Genomic DNA, 20,648 nt, shown 5'->3' with positions numbered 1-20,648 from the left:
GAGTAACTGGAACCCTCACTGAAAACCCAAAAAGAAACAAACACAAAGGTTTGTGTATCAATTAATTTCTATGAGAGTGTCTATGTATCTGTGAACATGTGTATAAGTGTTTCCTTGTATCTAAGACATTCTATGAGCGTATCCAGGGTTTGAATTATAAACTCAGCTTCGTGGGGGTCTCCAAAAACAGGGCAAAAAAAATGTACGCATGCACTCAATTCATTCCCACACAGTGATGGGACTTTTTTTTTTATTACAGTGATGACTGGATATTATATAGGCCTATTATATATAAAATATATAACAATATTTTTATTTTACCCAAAACAAAACAAAAAACAGTTGCCATGTTAAAATCAAGGATAATTAGTTGCTTACTTCGAGAGTCGAGATCACTAACACTCACTCATACACGTAAATGGCAAATGCATGGCATAGCGACCAGTGACAAGGAAGTCCAACGTATCTTTTATGTCTGCACACATCGACAGTGCTGCATTTGATTTGGTGCTGTTCTATTGTGCTGGGATCGATTGGTGATGCCTGCGGGCTCTGGGTTGTTTGATCGGGTCTGCCTGTGATGCTGTGTCAGTCTAAATAAAGAATGCAACGTAGCGGTTGTGTCAAGCGACAGCGCTGTGTCCTGACGTGATTTCTAAATACAATATTGGCGACGAGGATGGATGATATCTCTCTCCCACCACCTGCCCCCTTCCTGGCATTACCTGGCGAGCCTCCGGTACCATGGACTCACTGGCTACATAGTTTTGAAAATTACATCATCGCCTCAGGGCTCGACGACGTGAGCCAGGCTAGGAAGACGGCTCTGTTGCTACACTGCTTGGGAGCAGAGGGTCATCGTGTGCTCGGGACTCTGGGGAACGTCACAACCTTTGACGAAGCTGTGGGACTTATGAGCACCCATTTCACTGCTCCACAGAGTGCCCTCCTTCGGCGATTTATATTCCGTCAGCGACACCAACTGCCTGGTGAGTCTGTGCAGCAGTATGTAGCTAATTTGCGAGGGCTAGCTAGCTCATGCAAGTTTGGCGCACTTCAGGACGAGATGGTTCGCGACCAGCTAATCGAACACACCAACAACGCAAAGGCGCGTGAGACTCTCCTGCTGGAAAAAGACGATCTGCTGCTGTCCAGAGCAATTACCATCGCACTACAGGTTGAGGGAGCAGCTGAGTGTGCTGCTATGCTAAATACACAGCAAGTGGCCACCTCCAGTCAAGCTGCCAACGACTCCTCCCTCTACTCACGGCTGCCCCTCGGGACGCAACCCAACCAGAGCAAGGCGGGCGCCGACTCCACTGGGGACGTCTTGCAACTGCAACGACGGCGTTCTCGGCCCCGCCCTCAACAGTCCTGTGGTAACTGTGGGTCTCAGTCTCATGTTTCAAGGGCTCAGAACTGCCCTGCCTGTGGCCAGACATGCCGTAGCGGCGGTAAGCAAAATCACTTTGCCAACGTCTGTCGATCTTCCCCGGCTGGGTCAGAGGGCCACACCCCCCAGTCTTCAACCGCCGTCATTCACAAGGTGAGCTCTGGGCCAGTGTCATTCAAATCATGCACAGTCAACATTAATGATGTGTGCATCCCCTTGCTGTTGGACACCGGTGCAGGGGTGTCTCTCCTGAATGTTGATACCTACAGTCAATTTTTCGGTTCACTGCCACTGTCCGCACCCTCAGCTGTCCTCTGTGGGTAGGGTGACTCCAAAATCGATCTGGTTGGCTCTCTCCAAGTGACTGTCCGCTATAACCAAGCTGGTGCCCAATGCAGTTTTTCATGTGGCATGCTGTGGGGCCAACCTGATGGGCCTGGACCTGTTCTCCGCTCTGGGGTTCTCCCTCTTAGACACAAGGGGGCAGCGATCCTGACTTGGCCACACCTTGGCAGCAGAAGTGGCCATCGCTGTTTATGGGGCTGGGCTGCCTCTCCGCCTTCGCCCATCAACCTCTCCTCAACCCTGCTGTGAAATCTGTCATCCAACCACTGCGCCGCATCCCGTTAGCTCTCCGTGATGGGGTCTCCGCCGAGCTGCAACAACTGCTGGAAGCTGGCATCATTGAACCGGTGGACGCGTCACCTTGGGTCTCAAACCTCATGGTGGCTAAGAAGAAGTCGGGGGGCCTGCGTGTCTGTGTCGATCTACGTGCAGTAAATAAGGCAGTGGTCCCTGATAAGTATCCACTGCCCACCTCAGAAGAACTCACTGCTCAGTTCTATGGCTCTGAGGTGTTCTCCAAGCTCGACCTCAGACAGGGGTACTTACAGGTGCCCCTCCACCCCAGCAGCCGAAACCTCACAGCCTTTGTGACACATGCAGGAGTGTTTCGCTACACCAGGATGCCTTTCGGTCTCAGCTCCACCCCTAGCTGCTTCCAGAAAATCATGGTCTCCGTGCTGGCTGGCATACTGGGCGTGGCCATCTATCTGGACGATATAGTGGTACACGGGCCCACCAGTGAAATCCACGACAAGCGCCTCAACATGGTCTTCGCAGCCCTGTCCAAGCACAAGCTAACTCTCAATGCTGAGAAATGTGTCCTCTCTGTGCCAGCCATCGAGTTCGTGGGGTTCCAGCTGTCAGCGAGCGGTGTAACTCCACTACAATCCAACGTGGACGCCATTCAGGCCATCCCTGTGCCCAGCCTCAGGCCGCCCTGCGACCTGTTTGCACACGTTTACGCCCTGGCCACCTAGAGGACTTTGTGTCAACCTTTCATGTTTGAAATCCTGCCGGGGGGGGGAGGGGGAATGTTATGTCTGCACACATCGACAGTGCTACATTTGATTTGGTGCTGCTCTATTGTGCTGGGATCGATTGGTGATGCCTGCGGGCTCTGGGTTGTTTGATCGGGTCTGCCTGTGATGCTGTGTCAGTCTAAATAAAGAATGCAACGTAGCGTTGTGTCGAGCGACAGCGCTTTGTCCTGACGTGATTTCTAAATACACTGCTCAAAAAAATAAAGGGAACACCTAAAAACACAATATAGACCTCGATGAATGAAATATTTCAGCTGAAAATCTTTATTTATTAGACAGAGGAATGTGTTTAGAGCAAAATAACCTAAGAATGATCAATGGAAATCAAAATCATTAGCCCATTAAGGTCTGGATTCAGAATCATACTCAAAATCAAAGTGGAAAATGAGAACATAGGCTGATCCAACTTCTGTGGAAATTCTTCAAGACGATTCAAAATGAGGCTCAGTAGTGTGTGTGGCCTCCACGTGCCTGTATGCACTCCCTACAACGTCTGGGCATGCTCCTGATGAGACGACGGATGGTCTCCTGAGGGATCTCCTCCCAGACCTGGATCAGGGCATCGGTCAACTCCTGGACAGTCTGTGGTGCGACATCGCGTTGGCGGATGGTACGAGACATGATGTCCCAGAGGTGCTCGATTGGATTCAGGTCTGGGGAACGTGCAGGCCAGTCCATAGCATCAATGCCCTCGAAATACAGGAACTGCTGACACACTCTGGCCACATGAGGACGAGCATTGTCATGCATGAGCAGGAACCCAGGGCCCACTGCACCAGCATATGGTCTGACAATGGGTCTGAGGATCTCATCCCGGTACCTAATGGCAGGCATGGTACCTCTGGCTAGCACGTAGAGGTCTGTGCGGCCCTCCAAGGATATGCCTCCCCAGACCATCACTGACCCACCGCCAAACCGGTCATGCTGGAGGATGTTGCAGGCAGCAGAACGTTCTCCACAGCGTCTCCAGACTCTCTCACGTCTGTCACATGTGTTCAGTGTGAACCTTCTCTCATCTGTGAAGAGCACAGGGCGCCAATGGCGAATCCGCCAACCAAGATGTTCTCTGGCAAAGGTCAATCGGGCTGCACGGTGTTGGGCTGTGAGCACAGGCCCCAATTGTGGACGTCGGGCCCTCATACCATCCTCATGCATTCTGTTTCTCACTGTTTGAGCAGAAACCTGCACATTAGTGGCCTGTTGAAGGTCGTTTTGTAGGGCTCCGGCAGTGCTCCTCCTGTTCCTCCTTGTACAAAGGACCAGATAGCGGTCCTGCTGCGGGGTCGTTGTCCTCCTGCGGCCCCCTCCACGTCTCCTGGTGTACTGGCCTGTCTCCTGGTACCTCCTCCATGCTCTGGACACTGTGCTGGGAGATGCATCAAATCTTCTTGCCACAACACGCATTGATGTGCCATCCTGGATGAGCTGCATTACCTGAGCAACTTCTGTAGGTTGCAGATACCGCCTCATGCCACCTCTAGTGGTGAGGGCACTAGCAAAATGAAAAACTAACCAAAGATCGGCCAGAAAAGATGAGGGCAGGCAAATGGTCTGTGGCCACCACCTGCAAATCCATTCCTTTTATAGGGGTTGTCTTGCAAATTGTCTAATTTCCACCTGGTGGAAATTGATTCACAAATCAGTGTTGCTTCCTAACTGGACAGGTTGATATCTCAAAAGTGTGATTGACTTGGAGCTACATTGCATTGCTTATGTGTTCCCTTTATTTTTTTTGAGCAGTGTACAATAGTATCCATCTGTGGTCCCACTCCCGACGTTAGTAGTTGTACTACCATTAGAGCCCAGGTGAACCTATAGGTAGGCATAACTTTAGTTTACATAAACGCACATTAACGTTTTCTAAACACTGCTAACTAAACGGGAAATTCAAAATTAATCTGAAAGAGTGTTAGCTAGCCATGCTTTTATGTAGAAAATGCAAAAAGACTTGATCAAGCCTTACCTCGTTAACGTTAGTGGTGGTCGAGTCCTCTTCAGAAATGTTGCTAGCAGCAGCCGAGCTAGCTAACGTTAACGTCGCTGACTTTTTCTGAATCAGCAACTTTTTTAGCTTTTGAGCTGTTAAAACCAAAGTCCAGCAGGCTTGCAGCGAGCTGTCTTTTTGGTGGCCGAGGAGGAGGCATGGTGAAAAATATTGCACATTACCTGATGTGACTAGCTAAGACAATATTAAGACAACATTAATAACGGTCCATCTCCGCACCTTGGCGCCCCTGTCAACGTTTCAAGCATACCGAGTTTCCCAAAACCAAGGTTGCTTTAGGCTACCCTACAGCGCCCCACAGTGTCTCGGTGGTGAAGTGCAGCCAAATGTCCTATTCACAGACGAAAAATGGTGCGTAGTTCTTTTCGAAAACATATTTATTCAAAACAATTTATTTCACTAACATAAAAGAATCCTAATGTAACCGGTTATTTTCTTGCCCGGTGCGGGATTCGATACGGGGTGTACTGCACCACAAGGCGACATCACTAACCGCTCGACTAAAGGGTCAGACCCGTTAGCTGGGGACTAACGTGTCTTATTAGTAGTTTACACTAATACCATTGAAAGATACATTATATAATGTTTTTTTTTAAATATTTTGTTAGAGACTCCCACAGATCTAGAGTTTCACAGCTTTCAAGGGAGCTAATGCCTCGATGGGAGCACAGCTCCTATTGGCTCCCACGTAATTCGAACACAAGAGCATATCTATATATCGAAGAATGTCTAACTTGGGTATTAAGTCAGGGGATGGGAGAATTAAAGGTATTTTTCTGTATAGTGTCCATTTCTTCTGAAATGCTCTGTTCCCTGTCTCCCTCTCTCCTTCAGGTGAGCGTGCCGGTCAAGTTTAACGGGACGTCCGGTGTCCAGGTGCGCACTCCCAGTAACCTGGCGGATCTGGCGGCCTACACCTCTCTGAAGTTCTTCATCTCCCTGCCAGAGTCGGCCCGCTCCAGACGGCAAGACGCCGCCACCAAACAGTTTGTCTTCTACTTGGGAAGTAAAGACGTAAGCGTCCCTGTGGTGCTGTTAAAGGGGTGGCTGCTCAGTTTGGGTTTTATTTTTTTGCATTTGCAGAGGTGGATGGGGCAAATCCCGGGAACATATGCAGCTGACTGACTGACAAGGGAGCACACACACTGTATGTTGTGCTCACGTTGGATGTTCATGGACAGTCCTTTTTCTAATCAAAGATCAAAATAATGATACGTTATTGAACCCCCAGGGGCAGTATTCCACACAGTGTGCAGGCTCTCCGAGCCGTCCCGGTTGCTGCTCCACCCCCTCTGCCAATCCGGGGGTGGGGGGGGGGGGGCTGCAGACTACCACATGCCTCCTCCGATACATGTGCAGTTGCCAGCCGCTTGTTTTCCCCTGACAGTGAGGAGTTTCGCCAGGGGGTCCTAGTGTGTGGGAGGATCACACTAATCCCCCCAGTTCCCCCTCCCCCTCGAACAGGCACCCCGACTGACCAGAGGAGGTGCTAGTGCAGTGACCAGGACACATACCCACCTCCAGCTTCCCACCCACAGACACAGCCAGTTGTGTCTGTGGGGACGCCTGACCAAGCCAGAGGTAACACGGGGATTCGAACCGGGATCCCCGTGTTGGTAGGCAACAAAATAGACCGCTATGCTACCCGGATACGCTAATCTTTTTTCTAATCAAAGATCAAAATCATGATACGTTATTGAACCCCCAATGGCAGTATACCACACAGACTCTGGTTATAGTCTCTCTTTAAATATCCTTTTCATGAAACTCAATGGTACAAACCTGAATGTTGTCATTTTTGTTGAACTTCCTGACATCTGTGGTGAAAAGTTGCAGCTGCTGTGATATTGAACTGCTCTAAGTCCCAGAGATCATTGCTGACGTGTCAGCATCTTGCTCATCGCAAAAAAAGAAAAAAGTTGAACCTAAGTTTTAGCTATTGATGTTGTAGTATTTGTGAGTAAAGATCTTCGACAAGGTCTGCCTTATATATTTCACAACATAATGTCTTCAAACTTGCCACTGACCTGCCTTATTTATCCACATTTGACTGCTATATTGAAGACATAAAATGCTAATTGGCTGTATCGTATTTATTGGAGTGGCACAGTGGTTAGCGTGGTCGCCTCACAGCAAGAGGGTCCTGGGTTCGAACCCTGGGATTGTCCAGCCTTGGGGGTCATCCCAGGTCGTCCTCTGTGTGGAGTTTGCATGTTCCCACCATGTCTGTGTGGATTTCCTTCGGGTAGTCTGGTTTCCTCCCACAGTCCAAAGACATGTAGGTCAGGTGAGTCGGCCGTACTAAATTGTCCCTAGGTGTGAATGTGTCGGCCCTGTGATGGACTGGCGGCCTGTCCAGGGTGTCTCCCCGCCTGCTGCCCAGTGACTGCTGGGATAGGCTCCAGCATCCCACGACCCCAATTGGGATAAGCGGCTTGGATAATGGATGAATATTTATTGTGCAAAGAAAGGTATCAAAACAAGCAACTACAGAAGTAATGATGACTTGGATATGCTAGGATGAACTATTTCCTTAAATACACCAGTTGTATTTAAGAAGTGCTGATGCGTTTTGAAAGAAATACCCATTCATTTTAAAATCGAATGAGCTGTTTTTGGTTTGTACCAGAGGGAATAAGGCCATATAGCTTTTGTAGTCAATTAATCATCGTGATTCTGGTATTTGTAGTCCAGTAAGGAGTTCCTGGGCATGGTGTTGGAGGGAAGGAGACTGCGGTGGTACTTTAACATTGGAGGAGAGACAGCTGAGGTCCTGATGCCGGAAGATGTCAGATCTAATGGAAACTTCAACAATGTGGTGCTGGAGAGGTCGGTTACACACACACACACACACACACACACACACACACACACACACACACACACACATCACACCCACACGAACACAAACAGGCACACAAGCACACCTACATTAACACATATTTGTCCTTACATATGTATCTATATGCACATGCAAACACCTACAGACACCTACAGACACTCACAGTCACGCACACCAATACAGAGTTGTGCACATATGTACTTTACGTCATATTCTCTTAATGCCAATTTTGTCAGTGCTCTGTCTGTCTTATGACTGGTTTTTTTCTGACCAACTTTTTGTCTGTCTTTGTGATGTATATTCAAGTGTGCTTTTGTGCACAGTGTCCTTTTCCCTGTGTGCATGTCTGCTTGCTTATCAGCCCTTGTTCATGTATATGATGGCGTGCATGTCTGTGGACCTATGCATGTAGATATGAGTCCTGTCCTTGTGTTTTCTTAACATTAATGTCTGTGTTCTCCTCTATGTAGGATCCTTCAGTATGGTCAGATGGCCATGTCCTCAGAGACTAGTGAAGGAGACCAAAGCGTTACCAAGGCCCACATAGAGGCTGGCGGAGATAAAGGCCTGCTCAACTTGCTGACCGATGAAACTGTCTTCTACGTAGGAGGGTACCCCAGTACTTTCAAGGTGAGTACAGCATACAGCATTAGACCAGGGGTTCTCCATCCAGTCCTCAGCAACCCCCAGTACTGCTGGTTTTCTATTCTGCCAGGTAGATCCCAGTAGGGTCTCTGAGGAGCAGATTTAGAACCACAGCATTAGAGGAGTCCTCCCCCTGCATCTAAACTGCATTAATACAATGCATAGTTTTAGCCATCATCAGTTTACTGTGTGCATCTTGCAGCTAACCTGCATTGGTACTCCAATGGTATCGGTTGTAAAAGTCCTCCCTCATGCATTTATCCATCTATCTTGCATTAGTACTGCAGACTCCTTTCCCGAATGTTTAAATAGAAGCAAATTAGTATATTATATTACACAACTTCATTGTCACCAGAATAACTATACGACTCAAAAAAAAAATTACTAGATTTTTTTTCTCTCCTTTTTTCACACAACTCATCTTTGGCATAGAAACAAACTGGATTGTATTTTTGAAATGTATCCCACATTGAAATATCCCATCTCAAAGCTCCTCATTGCTTACCCAGCCTGTTCTCTTCTCGTGTAAAATATAAATCCAAACTCTGTCTCCGTTCAGCCCCCTTCCCAGCTGGCCCTCCCTAACTTTAAGGGCTGTATTGAGCTGGAGACGCTGAATGAGGAGGTCCTCAGTCTCTACAACTTTGAAAACATCTTCCATCTCAACACCACCGAGGAGAAGCCCTGCGGCAGGTCAGTGGTAGCCTTGATCCTTTGTCAGTTACGCGTGATTTTAGCCAAAAGTAATTTCCTTTTAGTCTGTATCGCAATGGCAGAGGAAAATTGTGTAGCAGCAAAGTCTCACACACAATGAAATAATGATGAAAATGCATATGAAATTTTTAATTTACGTGTAGGGATTTTAAATTGCATGAAGCTCTATTCTCCTCATGTTGCATCTTATGTTTCCTACGAACAACCCACCGAGTTAAATTAATTGTACATATTAACTTAATAGGCTGTAAAACACGAGATCTGATTCTAAAAAAAATACAGAGGGAAAATCACAGAAAATACTACTCAAACAGTGTCTACGGGAACTTGGGTATCTATGTACTTCACTAAGGCGAGCTCCAGAGATTTCTGCTGGTTGCTCCATGTGAGTTAATCATCCTCACTCTGTAATTCATGTGTGTATAGTATGTTACCAAATGAATCAAAAATGTCAAATGTGGGGCGTCCGGGTAGCATAGTGGTCTATTCCATTGCCTACCAACACGGTGATCGCAGGTTCGAATCCCCGTGTTACCTCCGGCTTGGTCGGATGTCCCTACAGACAGTCCTGATGTGAGCATGTCGTGTAGGGCAGTACTGCAAAAGGGCATTTGTGCTGAGATGAATTTCCTTGAATGATATTTTATTGTCATGTGTTCAGACCCCACCCATCTGGGACACGAAGTCCATCAAGAAAAACAATGCACAATAAGTAATTGCAAATCCTGTTCGATACTTAAATGGTGGAAATACAGCAAAAATATCTGAAAATATCTACATCTGTCGCCATCTTACAGTGCTGTGATTGCAACCATTCCCCAGTCCTCTGTGAATAGTACACATGGCTATTGTAACTCTAGTTAATGGTCACACCCATATTTGCATATGAAACTGATCGTTGGTTTCGGTCATTATGCCGCTGTATTGTTTATAAGGGATGGGGATACCTGCAGTCAGTTGAGACTGAAGAGGTCACTTAGATCTGTGATGAAGCGTTGCTCTCAATAAACATTATGTCCAGATGAACTGATTTAACTTTCTGTGACCACAAAAAGTGCTGTTGTTTCAGGGCCAAGCCAGTGCTGACTCAGCAGTGGGTGAATGATGCGGCGTATTTCGACGGTACTGGTTACGCTGAGGTCACCTTCAAAGGTGAACTAGGCCGCATGCAGCGCTTCGAACAGGAAGTCAAACTGCTCTCCCACAATGGAATTCTCCTCATGCTGCAAAACAAAGTGAGGGCTCTTCAGTCTTACAGCCAGTCAGTCAGTCAGTCAGTCAGTCAGCCAACCAGTCAGTCAGTCAGCCAGCCAGTCAGTCAGTCATTGCCTCTTCTTAAGTCATCTATTTTTTGCCACTGTATATGTATTATATCATTTATTCATTCATCGTGAGAGAATTTATGAATAGTTTTGCTTTGCCATCGACTACCAATTTCCACTATGTTTAAGCCTTTATGTGATCAGTAAATATGCCATTCTTTCTTGTCTTTCATGTGTATTTATTTTCATTTTAGCCATTTGGAACTCTTAAGACTTTAACCAGGATTTGTCTTCCTCCTCTCCCTCTCTCGATGTTTCTTCATCTCTCTCCCATCAGAGCCAGTTCCTGTGCCTGGCGGTGCATCAGGGACGACTGAAGGTCCTCTATGACTTCAGTGGCAGTCTGGGAGAGCTGGAACCTAAAGACCCCTCATCACCTCACCTGAGGATCCGCGATGCTGACCCCAAAAGTGTAAGTCTGTTTGTATGTGCATCGGTCAGTCTCTGTCTGTCTGTCTGCCCGTCTATCCATATATATATGCCTGTGTCTGACTTATCTGTCTTTATCTGTGTCTGTCTGTCTGTCTGTCTGTCATTCTTATTAACCTCTTGTCTGTCTGTCTACCAACAATGTGTGTCTTTCTGCCAGTTACTGAGTATGACTCTCTGTCTTTCTATCTAACTGTCTGACTGTCTCACTGCTTATTATCCGTGTGTCTCTCTTTTTCCTGCCCGTCTCTCTTCCTGGTGTCATTTTGTCTTTCATATGCCTGCTGTCTCTATGCTTTCTATTTGTCCTCCATATTTTTCATCAGAAGCAAATAGCGGCCCAGTGGTTAGCACTGTTGCCTCACAGCAAGAAGGTCCTGGGTTTGAACCCCAGGCCGTCCCAGGTCCTTTCTGTGTGGAGTTTGCATGTTCTCCCCGTGTCTACGTGGGTTTCCTCTGGGTGCTCCGGTTTCCTCCCACCATCAAAAAGACATGCATGTTAGGGTTAATACTCCTGTCTGTGTCCCTGAGCAAGGCAATGGAAAGAAGAACTGGAGTTGGTCCCCAGGTGCTGCAGCTGCTCACTGCTCCTGTACAATAGGATGGGTTAAATGTAGAGAACACATTCGTTGTAACAATAAAATGACAAAATAAAGTGGTTTAAGTATTTTTTTTGGGGGGGGGGAATTACCTCCCCCTTTCTCCCCAACTGTATCCAGCCAATTACCTCACTCTTCTGAGCCATCTCGGTGAAGTGGCTTTCCCCCCCCTCTCTTTCGCTTTTCCCATCACACATCTGAAGGGTATAGCCCCTGCTGTAGTTTAGGCTTTGGGTAATAGCAGTTACCAGCCAGATTTAAAGTAATGCTGAAGTAAAAATTGTATTTTTATTCCAATTAGACAGCTATCTGTATTCTAATGTAAGTCTTAACAATGTATGAAAATAGCATTTACAAAATTTGTTTAAAACAAATTTCTGATATCAAAATTACCCTGCATTTCTTCTCCTTTCTGGAATTCTTTTTTGGGAGGGGGGGCTGCTTGAGTCGTTTACTCACCGATGTTCACCAAAATCCAAACCCAACAAAATTTGTTAGTCATCTGCCCACATGCACACACAACCTTTTGTATAAAAGCCGTACCGTACTGTTCATTTTTTAAAAGTGATGTCAAGTTACTATCTATCAGGTGTGCTGACAGAAAATGGTCTGGCTGCCCTCCTCTGAAAACTGTCCCCTTTCATGAAAATCCCCTGATTCTGGTCCAATTGGTAGGATTTTATCCACAGTTTTCTATGTCTCATCCTAATGTTTCGTTTCGACTGTATATATATATATTTATTTTTAACTATTTTATTAATCCCCGTGGGGAAATTCTTTCTCTGCATTTAACCCATCCTAGCTGTGTAGCTAGGAGCAGTGGGCAGCACCTGGGGACCAACTCCAGTTCTTCTTGCCATTGCCTTGCTCAGGGGCACAGACAGGAGTATTAACCCTAACATGCATGTCTTTTTGATGGTGGGGGAAACTGGAGCACCTAGAGGAAACCCATGCAGACATGAGGAGAACATGCAAACTCTGCACAGAGGACAATCTGGGATGACCCCCAAGGTTGGACAACCCCGGGGATTGAACCCTCTTTCTATGAAGCAACAGAGCTAACCACTGGGCCACCATGCTGCCGATATGTGAAAGTTGTGAGGAACAATGCATTTAAAAAGCCATGTCAGCTTGTCTTTAATGTCTGTTGTATATATGTATTTTATCCTGTGCAGCTGGAGATCATCATCTTGGGGTCGAAGACGTCTCGTGTGGTGGTGAGAAACAACAGGAACAGCCTGTACAACCATCAATTCACTGAGGAAATCCCACTGTTTACCGGAGTCTACTACCTGGGAGGAGTACCAGAGGATAAGATGCCTGATCAGTGAGGGACACACACACTGTCTCTCTAGTGCACAAACACACCCTTACCTGTGCTAACACAGGCATCCATGTACACAAATACATGAAAACACACTGACTACCTGTTTATCTCTCTCTCTCTCTCTCTCTCTCTCTCTCTCTCTCTCTCTCTCCCTCTCTCGGTCTAACTGTCTGTCCTCTCCAGGCTGAAGTCTCTGTTCCCTAAGCAGGGCTCTCTGAAGGGCTGTTTCAGGAACTTAAAGGCCATGAACTCTCACATTGATCTGAAGAGAATGAAGAGCTCCGGCGTGAGCTATGGCTGTGCCAACGACCTCCTGGTACTGTAAAACATGTTATAACTCATCTGACTTTAGAAAGTCTTTAAATCAGACAATGAGGAATGTATCAAAGAAGGTTGAATCAGCTTATCTGGACACAAAGTTTATTAACAGATACGTTTCATCACTCAACTAAGTGACATCTTCAGTCTAAACTGACTGCAGTTACCCCCACCCAAAGCCCTAGAAAGAGAGAGTTGCGTCAATGAGGGGTCAGAACGCGAGAGGGTCACGTGGTTCATGTAGCCGCCGAATAGTTTCAAATGAAGCTTGGCGGGTCATTTAAATGAACTGCTTAGCCGCGATTTCTGGTGACTACTAACCAATATTTTCAGATTTTTACATTTATATATAGATATAGATATATTCCAACGTGACACATATTCTATGCGCACTGTTTGGAACTATCCGGGGCTCCCATGATCCGCCATTGCTGTGGCCCATTGACGTCTATGGAGTTGACGTAACTCTCTTTCTAGGGCTCTGCCCCCACCTTATAAACAATACAGTGGCATAACGACTGAAACCAATTACCAGTTTCATAATATGCAAATATGGGCGTGACCATTAACTAGAGTTTCAACGGCCATGTGTGCTATTCACAGAGGATTGGGGAATGTTTGCAATCACAGCATTGTAAGATGCCACATTAGTGTTGTTTTCCACTGCAGCATTGAGTTCTTGATAAAGGCTGTTAGTGTCCTGTTGGCTTTGTATAGTGCCAAGCACTCCAGTAACCAGGTATGGGGCGTTTAATCAGAGGCTTTTTTGTAGTCAATCCAGGCTGTGCTTAGGTTGGTCTGTCTGGTCTTAAGAGTCTTTGGTGACTGTTCTATCAACTAGTAGCTGATGCTTTGACCCTCTGGTGTTGTTCCCAATTCCTTTCTGAGTTTCACTCATATATTGATTCATGACTCATGTGCCTATTCAGCTATATATATATATATATACACTACCGTTCAAAAGTTTGGGATCACATTGAAATGTCCATATTTTTGAAGGAAAAGCACTGTACTGTTCAATGAAGATAACTTTAAACTAGTCTTAACTTTAAAGAAATACACTCTATACATTGCTAATGTGGTAAATGACTATTCTAGCTGCAAATGTCTGGTTTTTGGTGCAATATCTACATAGGTGTATAGAGGCCCATTTCAAGCAACTATCACTCCAGTGTTCTAATGGTACAATGTGTTTGCTCATTGGCTCAGAAGGCTAATTGATGATTAGAAAACCCTTGTGCAATCATGTTCACACATCTGAAAACAGTTTAGCTCGTTACAGAAGCTACAAAACTGACCTTCCTTTGAGCAGATTGAGTTTCTGGAGCATCACATTTGTGGGGTCAATTAAACGCTCAAAATGGCCAGAAAAAGAGAACTTTCATCTGAAACTCGACAGTCTATTCTTGTTCTTAGAAATGAAGGCTATTCCATGCGAGAAATTGCTAAGAAATTGAAGATTTCCTACACCGGTGTGTACTACTCCCTTCAGAGGACAGCACAAACAGGCTCTAACCAGAGTAGAAAAAGAAGTGGGAGGCCGCGTTGCACAACTGAGCAAGAAGATAAGTACATTAGAGTCTCTAGTTTGAGAAACAGACGCCTCACAGGTCCCCAACTGGCATCTTCATTAAATAGTACCCGTAAAACACCAGTGTCAACATCTACAGTGAAGAGGCGGCTGCGGGATTCTGGGCTTCAGGGCAGAGTGGCAAAGAAAAAGCCATATCTGAGACTGACCAATAAAAGAAAAAGATTAAGATGGGCAAAAGAACACAGACATTGGACAGAGGAAGACTGGAAAAAAGTGTTGTGGACGGATGAATCCAAGTTTGAGGTGTTTGGATCACAAAGAAGAACGTTTGTGAGACGCAGAACAAATGAAAAGATGCTGGAAGAATGCCTGACGCCATCTGTTAAGCATGGTGGAGGTAATGTGATGGTCTGGGGTTGCTTTGGTGCTGGTAAGGTGGGAGATTTGTACAGGGTAAAAGGGATTCTGAATAAGGAAGGCTATCACTCCATTTTGCAACGCCATGCCATACCCAGTGGACAGCGCTTGATTGGAGCCAATTTCATCCTACAACAGGACAATGACCCTAAACACACCTCCAAATTGTGCAAGAACTATTTAGAGCAGAAGCAGGCAGCTGGTATTCTATCGGTAATGGAGTGGCCAGCGCAGTCACCAGATCTGAACCCCATTGAGCTGTTGTGGGAGCAGCTTGACCGTATGGTACGCAAGAAGTGCCCATCCAACCAATTCAACTTGTGGGAGCTGCTTCTGGAAGCGTGGGGTGCAATTTCTCCAGATTACCTCAACAAATTAACAGCTAGAATGCCAAAGGTCTGCAATGCTGTAATTGCTGCAAATGGAGGATTCTTTGACGAAAGCAAAGTTTGATGTAAAAAAAATCTTATTTCAAATACAAATCATTATTTCTAACCTTGTCAATGTCTTGACTCTATTTTCTATTCATTTCACAACATATGGTGGTGAATAAGTGTGACTTTTCATGGAAAACACAAAATTGTTTGGGTGATCCCAAACTTTTGAACGGTAGTGTATATATATATATATATATACACTCTCCTGTCAAAATTAAGGATGATAATAGTATAAAAACTATACCTAAAATCACATCCTAACTCCCGACCTGTGTGTGTGTGTATGCACCTCCAGGTGGCCCGTGAGGCCTATTTCTCTGGCCAGAGTTATCTGGACCTGGCACCATCAAACATCCCCAGCCTCAGGAACAACTTCTACGCTGGCTTCGGGTTCAGGACCGACCAGAAGGCCGGACTCATGTTCTACCACCAGGCCCAGGTTAGATAGAGGCTCCCTCTCCTTTATGCTTTGTTTCTGTCTTAAAGAGAGACTGCTGCTTGCTTTCTTTCTTTCTTTCCGTCTCTCAGTCTTTTTGTTTTGCTTTGTGCTGTGTATGTGGGGGTATAAGAGTGTTTGCCAGTGTGTAGGTACAAAACTGTGTGACGTAAAAACTTCTTCTGTCTTTTTCTACTCACACATGAAATGTGATGCCATTCTGCGTAACGTTTTCCACGCTGCTCCTCGCATGTGACTGTGTTATCTCTCCAGGACGGAGTGTGTCAGGTGTTCCTTGACAAAGGTCAAGTGGTTGTGCGAGCTGGAAACAGTGAGATTAGGACCCAGAAGACCTACAATGATGAAAACAGCCACTACGTTGCTCTGTACAGCAACTCTAATGGGTAGGACCACAATACATACTACTGTGTGAGAAGCAGGGTTGTAACAGGAAGAACAGTACAAAATGGTAGATGCTTCATTTTGGAACTGAAACTTGTACATGCACCCCAGCTTCTTGGGATGATGATCTGGTACACGTCAGCCACTCGGCATGCTCTGTTCATGTTTCCCCGATTGTTTCTCACCTCCAGGATGCGTCTGTACATGGACGACATGCTAGAGAAGGGGAACGCTGGCGGCAGGTTGGGTGGAAGCGGCAGGGCTGTGGCAAACACAGCGGGCAACGTCTTCCTGGGAGGCATGCCAGAACAATCTATCACCAACCTCACTGGATGCATCAGCAATCTGTTTATCAAGAGGTGAGGAGGAGAGGGGTAAATTGAACTCGAATGAGTCTCTCATGGGCATCCAGGAAGTGTAGTGGTGTATTTGCCTACCAACATGGGGATCGCTGGTTCAAATCCCTGTGTTAGCTCCGGCTTGGTCGGACCTCCCTACAGACACAATTGGCCATGTCTGTGGGTGGGAAGTCGGATGTGGGTATGTGCCTGGTGGCTGCACTAGCGCCTCCTCTAGTCGGTCGAGGTGCCTGTTCAGGGGGGAAGGCGAACTGGGGGAAATAGCGTGATCCTCCCACGCACTATGTCCCCCTGGCAAAACTCCTCACTGTCAGGTGGAAAGAAGCAGCTGGTGACTCCACATGTATCGGAGGAGGCATGTGATAGTCTGCAGCCCTCCCCGGATCAGCAAAGGGGGTGGCGCAGCGACCGGGACGGCTCAGAAGAGTGGGGTAATTGGCCAAGTACAATTGAGGAGAAAAAAAGGGGGGGGGTCCACACAATAAATAAATAAATAAAAGAGTCTCTCATAAAACACAATGCAAAATGCAGTATGAAATGATCCAGAGCAAGAAGGAAGGAGAGAGAAATTTTGGGAGATGGTGTTTCACCTAATTTTGTACTAACTGCTAGTTTTAACCTGAATTATCATGGTTTAGAGCATTTCAAATGCAGATCACAATACAGACTGATACATAATGCAGACATCTCTGTGTGGCAGCTGTGATCTATAAACACTATCAGTATAGTGTTTCTATTACACACCCACTGATTGGGAGGTATATTTTTCATGTGCATTCAACTCGGGAGTGTGTGTAAATATACATGCCTGTGAAGGGATATTCAAAGACATTCACATGTATGTTCTGTTATCAGCTCAGGTTGAAACGAATTGATTTTTTTACAGTAAATAATATGTTTAGCAGGTGTAAGGTAAAACATGACACAAAGAAATAAAGAGTAAATAGAAAATAAATTTGAAAAAAGTTTTGATTGATTGGAGCATTGTTGGTCTGTCCGATGTCCAGAGAAACAAGCCCTCAGATGGTTCTCAACCTGATGAAGGCCAAAGAGAACATCAATGTCCCTCTAGACTGTCCTGCTGCCAAGAAACCCCAACAGATACTGGCTGTTCCACCTAAACAGAACAAGAGCCACAAGGTACATGCATGCGCGCGCGCACACACACACACACACACACACACACACACACACCCTTCTTACAAGATCCACCCACCTCCTTCCTTCTTCTGATCCAGGGAAAGCACAAGAAGCCATCGGGGTCCCGTAGTCGTAACACCAGGGCCTCCTGCCAGGGGGAGCTGTCTGCCCAGGAGACTGGAGCTACACACTTTAGTGGCTCCACACACAGTTACCAAAGATATGACTCTCTATCCAGGTCATTTAGAACTACGTGAGTCCGTCTCTCACTCTCTCTCTCTCTCCCCCTCCCTCTCATTCATGTTGGTACAGTTCAATATGCTTGACTGGTATGAAAAAAGCACATGCCAATGCAACCCCAGAATGACTGTTTGAAGTTTGATATCCTACAATTATCCCAGTGTTGACACAACAGATGAAAAGTCTCTTCTTTTTGGCCAACTCATCTTCCATCCTTCCTTCCCTATCCCCCTCTCTCCAGTCCTCACATTTCGTTGGCGTTGAGGATTAACTCTTCTGAGGGTGTGGTGCTTCACTTTGGGAGCAGCCAGCATGGTATGGCCTCGGTGACACTGAGCGTGTCCGAGGGCCACCTACTGCTATTGGTGGACGGAGGGAAAAGGAAGGTCAGCCTGCGCAGTCGCAGGAAGTACAACGATGACCACTGGCACACGGTGAGGGTTTGAGCTGGGGTCATGTGACTTAGGTTTTATCGTTCATCCAGGAAGTAAATTGACAGAGTTGTCTTGGCTAGGTTAGATAACTAAATTTACGATGCTTGTAACAACTGAAACTGTTTTGGTTTTATGGCATCTGAATTTTATCTCAGTTGGGTTGTATGACGCTCATACAACTGTAATTATCATTGCATCTATCTCATCAGAGTTTTTGCAACTTGTTGCATGTAGTAACTGTCTCATCAAGGTGTAACCAATGTAAATTCTCTTGTAGTGCTTAGTATGCAAATGTGTGTGTGTTTATGTCATTTGACCCATTTTTATTTATCTTGCTGCAGGTGTTCATAAAGCGTGAGGGAGAGAAGGTCAGTTTGATAGTGGATGGTATCAATGCCCACTCCAAGAGAGTCCCAGGGGGCGAGAAGACCCACCTCACTGGGTCTCTATACGTCGGAGGAATACCGCTCCCACTGACGGTACTACTTCTCTTCTCGTCTCATCTCCTCATCGACTCTCCTCCTTCTTGCTGATTTCTGCTACTTTATCCCACACTACTGTAGAATAGAACAAAGTATCATCTGTTGTGTATTGTGTGAACTGTTGTGTGAACAAAGTATAATCTGTATTATCATCTGTTGTGATTTGCAGGTCCCGGGGTCTGGTGGTTTCATAGGTTGTGTCAGGGATCTGAAGCTGAATGAAGCTCCTGCCGGAAGTCCATCCCACAGTCAGGGGATTGTGCCATGCTTCCAGAAGCCACTGCAGACCGGAGCATACTTCTCTAGTCAAGGAGGACACATGGCCATAGGTAATGATGATAAACAACATTGCTACAAAGTAGCAATGTTAAGTTTGGTTGTCTTCTCGCAGTAAAGCGAGTTCTTCTTGTTTTTGTTTCTCTGTTTCCCTTGGCTTCTCCTCTCTTCTTTTATTTTTGTTTTATTTTGTACAACTCCCCCTTATATGTTGTAAGTCTCAATTCAAAGTTCTCCCTCCCAACAGATGAATCCTTGACATTGGGTCGGGATTTAGAGATTCAGTTGGAGGTACGCCCTGTCTCGGACTCTGGGCTGCTGCTGCATGCTGGGACATCACCAGATCACCACCTAAATTTGGTCCTACAGCAAGGAGAGGTGAGCCCACCTCTCTTCCTCTCAACCTAGAACTTTACAACCTCAGTAAACCTTATAATAAACCCTAACCATTACCATGAAGCTACCCTTGGCTTTACCCACAGTCAAGGAAGAAACAATGAAGTTTCCTTCCAGCGAAATCTTCAACTGAAAAAAGGAGAATTGGGAATTATTTGCCATTCAAAACTATCTCCTGAAGTGATCCTTTTCATTGACTTGTCAAAGTCTATGAAACTTGTGTAGATGTGTGTGCTGGCCTCTCATTTTGTTCATGTGTGTTTACATACCGATGTGTGGATGTGTTTTTTTTCTCTGTGTGTGTGTGTGTGTGTGTAGGTGACAGCATCAGTAAGCAGTGGTAGTAGCGAGCTGTCTGTCTCCTTGACTCCTGAGGAGTCTCTTTGTGATGGACGATGGCACACCATCACTGGTCAGTTTACACACGCAGAGCCTTCACCAGAATTGCCCATCTAAAAACACTGCTGTCCAAATCATTTCTAGAACAATCTACAACCACACACATCCAATTTCAACTTGGGCATTTGGCTGATGCTTTTAACAGCTGATATTCAGTGAGTAGGCAGGTGTTACAGGTGTTAGGTGAGTAACTCAGCTGGGACACATTTTGGCACTATCACCAGTGAGTGTATGTAAAATTACTAGATGATGTTAGTCAAGTCTATTTGTATGCAAGGTAGTGTAACAGCAGTAAAAGAAACAATATATTTATGGAAGAGCAAGTATGAAAAGCTTACAAAAACACAAAGAAATATTATCTGTCATCTATAAGAAGTAATAATAATGGATTAGGTATATATAGCGCTTTAGCTGGACACCCAAAGCACTTCACATGTATACAAGTAGTATGCAAGTTTATGATAGCGAAGCATAAGAAATATTGGCTGTCTTTAAATTGTGTTATGTGTCACTGTGTCAACATTTGTGATGCACTTTGTGGTCTTTTTGTAACACAGTGATGATGTGTGAATGTTTTTTTCTGTGTGTTTTAGTGGTGAAGAAGAACAATATCCTCCAGCTCCATGTAGATGCGACCAGTGACCACAGAGTTGGGCCCAAACAGAGCCGCTCTGCAGGAGGCAGAGAGACCGTCTACCTCGGGGGAGTACCTGGTTA

At 45.8% G+C, this 20,648-nt stretch overlaps 1 protein-coding gene across 1 annotated transcript in view; it reads left to right on the top strand.

The window, feature by feature from the left end:
* The window catches only part of lama5 (laminin, alpha 5), a 166,069-nt gene that overhangs the window by 144,726 nt on the left and 695 nt on the right, over positions 1 to 20,648 (top strand). Inside the window, exons 61-79 of the mRNA XM_056299591.1 lie at positions 5,618 to 5,797; positions 7,473 to 7,612; positions 8,096 to 8,255; positions 8,830 to 8,963; positions 10,054 to 10,219; positions 10,584 to 10,718; positions 12,510 to 12,661; positions 12,845 to 12,977; positions 15,663 to 15,806; positions 16,077 to 16,207; positions 16,397 to 16,564; positions 17,572 to 17,704; positions 17,803 to 17,957; positions 18,186 to 18,378; positions 18,720 to 18,857; positions 19,030 to 19,189; positions 19,384 to 19,514; positions 19,851 to 19,944; positions 20,525 to 20,644. Of these exons, the coding sequence (XP_056155566.1) occupies positions 5,618 to 5,797; positions 7,473 to 7,612; positions 8,096 to 8,255; positions 8,830 to 8,963; positions 10,054 to 10,219; positions 10,584 to 10,718; positions 12,510 to 12,661; positions 12,845 to 12,977; positions 15,663 to 15,806; positions 16,077 to 16,207; positions 16,397 to 16,564; positions 17,572 to 17,704; positions 17,803 to 17,957; positions 18,186 to 18,378; positions 18,720 to 18,857; positions 19,030 to 19,189; positions 19,384 to 19,514; positions 19,851 to 19,944; positions 20,525 to 20,644 (2,767 nt within the window). The remainder of the gene's footprint in view (positions 1 to 5,617; positions 5,798 to 7,472; positions 7,613 to 8,095; positions 8,256 to 8,829; positions 8,964 to 10,053; positions 10,220 to 10,583; positions 10,719 to 12,509; positions 12,662 to 12,844; positions 12,978 to 15,662; positions 15,807 to 16,076; positions 16,208 to 16,396; positions 16,565 to 17,571; positions 17,705 to 17,802; positions 17,958 to 18,185; positions 18,379 to 18,719; positions 18,858 to 19,029; positions 19,190 to 19,383; positions 19,515 to 19,850; positions 19,945 to 20,524; positions 20,645 to 20,648) is intronic.

This window comes from Lampris incognitus, chromosome 2 (assembly GCF_029633865.1).
Source record: "Lampris incognitus isolate fLamInc1 chromosome 2, fLamInc1.hap2, whole genome shotgun sequence".
NCBI classification, from domain to species: Eukaryota; Metazoa; Chordata; class Actinopteri; order Lampriformes; family Lampridae; genus Lampris; species Lampris incognitus.
This window is presented reverse-complemented; position numbering and strand designations above follow the sequence as displayed.